The sequence below is a fragment of the Phoenix dactylifera genome, chromosome 3, assembly GCF_051530095.1.
Source record: "Phoenix dactylifera cultivar Ajwa chromosome 3, Ajwa_hap1_PhDact_Kaust_v1.1, whole genome shotgun sequence".
NCBI lineage: Eukaryota > Viridiplantae > Streptophyta > Magnoliopsida > Arecales > Arecaceae > Phoenix > Phoenix dactylifera.
In genome coordinates, this window is record NC_143192.1 from 16158101 (window position 1) to 16165895 (window position 7795).

Consider the following 7795-nt stretch of genomic DNA (forward strand, 5'->3'; position numbering starts at 1 on the left):
CCGGTACCGGATCCGATACTAAAATGGTGAACCTTGTTTGTGCTGCTTCCTAGTCAAGAATAACCTATTGTTATAATTCTTACTAATCACATGTCCTGAGGTTGTCAGGGTTTTATGTCCCGGGTTTGGGTGCCCCGCCTAGATTCTCAAGCTCGGCCACATGGTGTGAGTTCTCATGACCTAGGGCAGAGCTTTCGTACTCCTTGTTGCTTTGTAGCTTCATCCTTTAGGGGGTTGACTCTTCTACACTGCCATATGGATATTGGGTCCATTAGTTGCTAATAAAGTGTCGCTGAGCCATGCATCTTCCCAAAATCTGGTGGTTTTAACATTTTCTATTTCAAATCACAATCTGTTCCAAAGTGGAGGTAGTGTTTTGCACATTCCTCTGCAGATGAAGGAGACCTTGTTAGCCTATCTTCTACCAAAAGGCTTTAGCTATATATTTCTGTGATAATAGCATGCCACTTCTTTTAAAACATCCTTTCTTTAGAGATAGCGCCATCCCAATTTGATATTAGTAATATCTTTGATCCCTTGACCCCCTTCATCCTTCGATTTACAAACCTTCCTTCAGTCCATAAGCAATGATAATCCTGCAACCTCTTTTATTCCATTCTATAATAAAAGGCTCCACGATAATAATAAATCATTTTGTAAATAAGTAGGTAGTGCCGAGATTACAGAGTTTAACAATTTCAGTTGTCCTTCCTTTCCAACCACATGATTTCTTATCAACTTTTTCAATCAGACCACCAATGTTCTGTTTTTTTTTTAAATTTACCTTCTACAAATGGCAGTCTAAGGTAAGTGATGGATAGTTTAGTTCTTAAGCTGATTTTATCTGCAGGCATGTCCAGTTTACATCCTGGTAAACGCTATGTAGCTTTTCAAGAGGTTAAAAGCTAGAGCAGCGATCAATTCAAAGTTTACATCCAGAACAAAAATGATAATTTGTTTTAAAGAAAAAGATATGGTGAAAGTACTACTTTCTACGTCTGAAATCAGAACGTCTGCCCATTTGCATGCCCTGAGGCAACCAAGGATATAATTCATGTGCAATTATTAGCACCAATGGTATATTTTATACTGGAGCAGCCCATTCCATTTGGTTGCTATAAATAACAAGAAAATTTAAAACATAGTTGAATCTTGAGCAATCCCTAGGATATGCTTTGACATAGAAAGAAGTTTGTGTTTATTAGGTAGCAGAGAATAAAAGAAGAAAGATGTTCATTAATCCACCACAATCTGCGACCGACTAAGACATAGCTGAAATACAGTGTGGCATAGCTCGTGAGGAAGCTTAATCAATGAACCTGCTCAATTTCTAAGCCATTAGATTAGATGCCTAAGTAAGCAAACATAGAACATCTATAATGGTTTTACAGCATCCGTGGTTTTAAACCAACACAAGGGAATCTGTAGAGCACCAAGCTCTGGTTGGATAGGTGATGTATTTCAGCTGGATTCAAAATTCGTGGTGAACGTGACTCGATTTACAAAATTACAACAAAAACGTGCTGGAAATTGTCCTGATTCAAACCCTGTGCTTTCAAATTCATTCCATAGATGAACTGATTACCAAGTGATCGGACTAGACTAACCCATGGTTGTTGACAATGAAGTATTCAACAGTGATACTGCATAAGCTCTCAATCTCACTGTGAGTTTTAGCAAATATGGTTGATCAGAACAGTGGATCCCAGATAAACTTCTTGGATGCTGTTAAAATCATCCTCCCCCCGCCCCAAAGAAAATGAAATAAAAACGATATTAATTCTGCATACTTTCCTATTTCCACAGTCACATTTATGCAGACTCCAAACAGCAACAACATTGAGTTTCTTTTGAGTTAAATTATTGCCATCTTTCCACTTTGTATTCCAAATTGATCATCTCGAACACTTCTACCAGTTGCTGACAAATAGAAAGAAAATATCAAAAAATTGCATGCTTATCAACCAAAAGAAGACGAGGTTGTTTCAATAATTGACAAATGCTCCATCAGAGACAACATAGAAATCTTGTGAACTTAAGCAATGCGAGGCCTCTTTCTCGAGTTATCTTCACTGCCGTTGACCCGTTCGCATTCATCGAGCCATTCACTATATCTGTCATGCCAAGATTCACAAAACCACTGCAAAAATTAGTAAAACTTCAAGAATATATTGACAATAGAATCATTGGAAAAGAATTGTGCCATGAGAACATACATATCGATGGGCTCTGTTAAATCTGCCAATCAAACCAAGACAAGAAATTAAATAATGTTAGAATTACATGCAGATCAATACATGTAGTTGAGATCAATGAACGAATGAAGAAAAAGTGATCAGGATTAACTTACGGTTGATGGAGGTGATATAGATTGCTTTGCAGGCCCTGCAGTAGGCCTCCCCAGTCTTCAGTTTCATGTCCCTGAGCGACGAAGAAAACCCATCAGCTTCTTCTAGTTTCAATATGGATACCAAGTTCCTCCGCAATATTAATTTAAACTGAACCCAAGAATGAGGAGAGCTGCAAGACAGGTCACTTACATGGAGCAGTCGATGCTCTTGTCATGGTTGCAGAAAGGGCAGGTGAAGCTCACGTCCAGCTTAGGCTGGGGCTTCTTGGGAACTACCTTTGGCCTTGTCTTCCTCTTACCCATCTTCTCAACACGTAGGGTTTCTGGAGATCAGAAACTACGCTCAAGAAAGAGAGCCTGGTAAATTAAAGAGACAATAATCATAAAGTGGAGAAGGAGACGATGAGAGGAGTAGAATTCTTTACCTTTCAAGAAGCCAAGGATTGTTGGTCTTGAGCCCAGGGAGAGAAGGATTATTGCTTCGCTGCTCTCGGCACTCTCTCTCTCTCTCTATAAGAAGGAAAAGGAGGACTTCGATTCTGACTCGGAGAACTGGGATGACCGCTGGAGACTCGGTAAGATACGCGTAAAGGTACAACGGCCCGCCGGAGAAACCGGCTAGTTGTAGCATTTGACGGTTGCGATGGAATGCCAGCATCCAGTCTTCCTAGTAGGACTCTGACTCCTCTGTTTTCTTCTTGTCAATGTCAGCCAAGGGCGATCATCCTTCTGCTCGTTACGTGGAGTCCGAAAACCCTGAAGCTATCATCCTTCTCTCTTTTCCTTCATCTGGGTTGCTACTTCACAGGCTTGTTTCTGTGAATCTAGGCTCTCTCTTTCTTCAGGATGGTTCTGGAAAAGCTGAGGGCAAAGCCAAAGCCAAAGCCAGCTCCATGGAAGTGACAAACATAAGCTGGATGTAAGCTTAATTCATCTGCCCCTACTGTAACCATAACAGGGGCCGTTGAGTGCTCCCTAAAGGTTTTCTTGTTTCTCTTGCTTCCTTGGTTTGGCTAATGTTGGATCAAAACCCAGTATTTGGTTTTCCTTGGTTTCAAATGGTTTTAATGTGTATGTACTCTGGGACTTGTTAAACAAGTTGGTGGAAGTGAAAACAGCTAGTTCAAAATAAATTTTAAAAAAATGGGATTAACAACTGCCAATACCTGGCCAATAAGTAGAGCTTGGCATAATTTTTATCTCAAAATAACTGATCAAATTCTTGCTCATTATGACCTCAGACTCAACTAAGAGAATGAAGTAGCCTGAATAGCCTGTATTCATTTTTTCCTCTTTTTTTTGCCGAAAACAAAGGTGGTTGCCATTCTGCTTGGCAGTGTAAACTCACTAACACAATCAACGAATCAGCCACTGAGAAGGCATCCACAGACCCATGATTAAAGATGGCCATCCAAAACCCCAAAAGCAACAGACTCCCACCCATAACCAGTCAGTCTACAAAGCATGCTAAACAACTGCTTGAAGCATCGCAAATCTAGTACTTGTTGGATATTTAAATCCCCCGATGCAACGACGGGCTCTGTTCTCTCTTTTATGATGGCAGCCAGGCACATCCAGATTACATCTCCTCTAGAGAACTATATTCAGGGATGAAACGCCAGAGCCAAGAGGAGATCTTGGAAAGGACTACCCTGTAATATATTTCAGCCATGTCTTGAAATGTCAAAAACATGATAAGGTATCTATTTTGGAATTAATCCACTGGATAATTCCATGCAAATCTACAAAATCATCAACAAATAGGACATAACGTTTGAAGCCTCCAAATGAAGGTATAGGTGCTGTCACCCACACATCACGATGAACTAAATATAATGGAGAGAGAGATTGTCTCATAGAAACATTCAAAGGAAGTTTCATACTCTAAGTTGACAAGATTCACAAACTTTATTAACATCAAAAAACTCAGAGTAATCTAATGCCTCATTGTGCTTTAAAGAAAAATGTTTTCGATTCACCTGGTGCTTCGCCTCCTACGTGGATCTTCTTTGCACTTACTAATGTCTTGTTGCATTGGAAGAGTGCACCGATCTTCATCAATTGGTCCCTTCAGAAGCGATGCCTTGATCTGTAATTCCTTACTACAAAGTCCCCAAAGAAAAAAATTCAACAGAAAAATTATTCTCGAATGTGAGTTGGGAAATTGATAATAAATTCTATTTGAGTTGTGGCTCAACCAGCACATTGAATAAATTTAAATCAGACCTTGGAGTATGCAATTTTATTCAACCAATATGAGAGGTATACATGCCCTTAACACTGCCCATAGAGACCCGATCCGTTCTTGTATAAATTTGAGACTGTTGCAGCAAAGCTAGAACCTAAAGTCATGTGGCAGGTGGCTCCAGAGTTAGTTACCCATTGATTGATTGTCTGGTGGTTGTTAACTATATATATATAAGAGACATGTTGAGGACTGAGTTGCATGCCTACAAATGCTGGCTGTAAATTGTTGGGACTTTGACTATATCTAAAATAATCTTGTCTGTGGAGTCTCCATTCCTTTTAAAGATCAGACAATGAACAGACTACTGATTTTGACTTCCACTAGAAATATTGTTTGCCACATTAGTGTTAGATCACTAGTTGCTCATCTGATTGTTGGATGATGGAGTCCAAGTTGGGGAAGATCGACTTCAGTCACCTTGATAACCCATGCTATTTTACTGATTTGAATGATCATTGCTCATCACATAGTATATTATGATATTGTTTTTGTGACTATTTCGACCTCTTTTGAGCTTGATTTGATTTAGAATTATAGTGTAGAGCGGTTAGCTAGATCATGGAATGACCAAACTGAAGATGGATACTGATTGAGCCATTGCCTATATGTAAGTAATGGAGCATCAAGCTCATTAATGTGGGTGAATTTGCTCAGTTTTCAATGACAGTAACAAAGTGTGCATCATCTGATCCTAATCCATTCATAGTCACAAGATGAAAATCTGACACTTTTTCTTCAATGGCAGCAAGAGAGTTTGATGGGTATTTGATCTGTTGTATGGTCGATAGCAGATAAAGAGCCCTTGCTGACTTTTTGCGGCTGTTCCGGGAGAAGAGGCTTCCTAATCATTGATTGTTGTTTGAAAAGTTCTCCAAGAGTGTCACAAGCTTCTTTCACAATCTTGAGACTAAGTAGTTGAGAAGAAAGACTTTCCATCAATTTTGCATTGCCGCCGCTTTTCATAAATTGATGATTTCTTCTCCATGCGATGCTTCTGGATTTTTTTTCCCTTTGATTCAGATGGATTTGAAGGCTGGAGTGTTTTTGGAGGTATTGTAATTGGCCCATCAACATAGCCCATCTAGTCGGTGCTAATAAGAATAAACTCGATTAATCGCCACATAAGATAGTTGGATTCCTCCAACTTGATTGAAACAAAATTTGGAATGTTGCTGATTGAAAGGGACAAGACAATGGATGATGAACAGAAAGTCATTGATAAAGATTGAAGTAGGAAAAGAAGAAGATGTCTAAATGGATATCAAGAGCAATGACTGAGATACCAGAAAAGATTTCAGAGAAGAATTTTGTGTTAGAGAATATGATTTGCATTCCATTTTGTTATGGTTTCTGTACGAATTATATGCAGGCATCTAGCAACAACTTGTTCTGCATATTTTGCAGAATCAGTGAAGGACTGATAGGAGGACAAATGGCCATCGATGTTGCTTTTGATTATTCACAAATCACAACCCATAGTCATGTATGTTTCCTTGTTTACCATGCTTTGTTCATGTGCCATAGCAATATACTATATTCCCTTTCTTATTCTACACAGTTTCCTATCAAAATATAACTTTTTTCAGCTTATAAAGTAGCCGGGTGAGAAATATGGACTTTGTTTTTGATTCTTGTATTGCTTACCACAGTTCTAATAACCGTTTAATCAACTTCAGAGTTCGTGTTATTTTGTTCATTCTCATGATATTTTGTTGAATCCTGATGGAAAAAGACATTCTCAATGACTCAAATGAAGATGAAAATGAGAAAAAGAATGAATAATCCTTATGGGCAAAAGACTATCAGAGATGAAAGTGCACTCTTTTTGTTTCTAATCCCAATCAAACAAAGAAATGCGTAGCTATAGATCGTTTCAAAGGAAAAATCTAAAAGAACATTTCTAATTATGCTCCAAGATGTATTATTATGTTCATCGTGATTGTAATGTAAATAATAACCCAAAAAATAGTTACAATGCTTTGTCCAACCACTTATTAAAAGGCCAATGGTGCTTTTATTCCTAAACAGTACCACATCATCACCTCATGTAATTATCAATGGATCTCCATAATCATTAAAAATTGAACTTTTTTAAAGAGTTGATGTTTGAGGAGTGTTAAAGGAAAAGAAAAAAATACACAATGGAAGAAAGAGAAGATGAAATCTTTGCAATTAAATTGTATATGAATTGCTTATTTATAATAATATGTATGGGGTATATATATATAAGCCGACCAATAACAAACTTTGAGTTTTATAACTACTCTATAAATATTACAAGTTGGTTACATTAATGCCCCCCTTAAATTCAAGATGGTATGGTGGTAGCCAGCTTAAGTTTCGAAACTAAGTCTTGAAACATCCAAGTGGATAGACATTAGTGAAGATACCTGCAATCTGGTTAGTAGAAGAAATAGACGAAGTTGTACAGTACTACAAGGAATGTGTTAATAAACAAAGTGAGAATCAATTTCAATATATTTAGTATGCTCATGTAAGATATAATTATAAGTAATCTGAATAGTACTTTCATTATCACAATAAAGATTGATAGCATGATGATGAGTAACTTCCATATCCTCTAGTAACCATCTAAGCTAGAGAAGTTTATCAGTAGCATCAGCAATAGACAAGTATTCAATTTCAGTGCTGGACCTGGAGACAAAAATCTGCTTCTTACTACACTAAGAGATAGGAGAGTCACCCGAAGGAAACGATAACTTGTAATGGAGCATTTATTAGTAGGAACACCAACTTGATCAGCATCAATATAACCTGTATTCAGTTTCAGTGCTCTGCTTCTTACTACTCCAAGAGATACGAGAGTCGCCTGAAGGAAACAATAACTTGTAGTAGAGCATTTATCGGTACGAACACTAGCTCGATCAGCATAAGTATAAGCACTTAGGTGCAACGAGGAATTGGTAGTAAAATGCAAGCCATAAAACAAAGTACCCTTGACATAGCGTAGAATGTGCAAATCAATAGCATAATGAGTGCATCGAGGAACTATCATAAAAGGACTGACGCTATGAATGGCATAAGCTATGTCAGGACGAGTAACTATGAAATATAAAAGACCACCAACTAACTATCTATAACGAGTAGCATCACAAAGAGGACTTCCATCAGTGGATGTTAATTTAGCATGAGTATCAAGAAGTGTAGAAATAATCTTTCTATATGTCAATCCAGCT

At 37.9% G+C, this 7795-nt stretch overlaps 1 protein-coding gene across 3 annotated transcripts; it reads right to left on the bottom strand.

The window, feature by feature from the left end:
- Positions 1-1724: 1724 nt before the first annotated feature.
- On the bottom strand, positions 1725-3337 carry LOC149767930 (transcription elongation factor 1 homolog). 3 transcript variants are annotated; one of them, XM_089929489.1, is made up of 5 exons: positions 2776-3337; positions 2541-2673; positions 2351-2421; positions 2217-2238; positions 1725-2114 (listed from the first exon to the last, which is right to left on the bottom strand). In XM_089929489.1, exons 2-5 carry the CDS (start codon positions 2651-2653, stop codon positions 2036-2038), a joined length of 285 nt encoding a protein of 94 aa, XP_089785615.1. In that variant the 5' UTR covers positions 2654-2673; positions 2776-3337; the 3' UTR covers positions 1725-2035. The 3 variants fall into 3 exon arrangements, with proteins under 3 accessions (XP_089785615.1, XP_089785614.1, XP_089785613.1); XM_089929488.1 differs by having other exon boundaries at positions 1727-2114; positions 2541-2707; XM_089929487.1 differs by having other exon boundaries at positions 1728-2114; positions 2541-2687.
- Positions 3338-7795: the final 4458 nt, after the last annotated feature.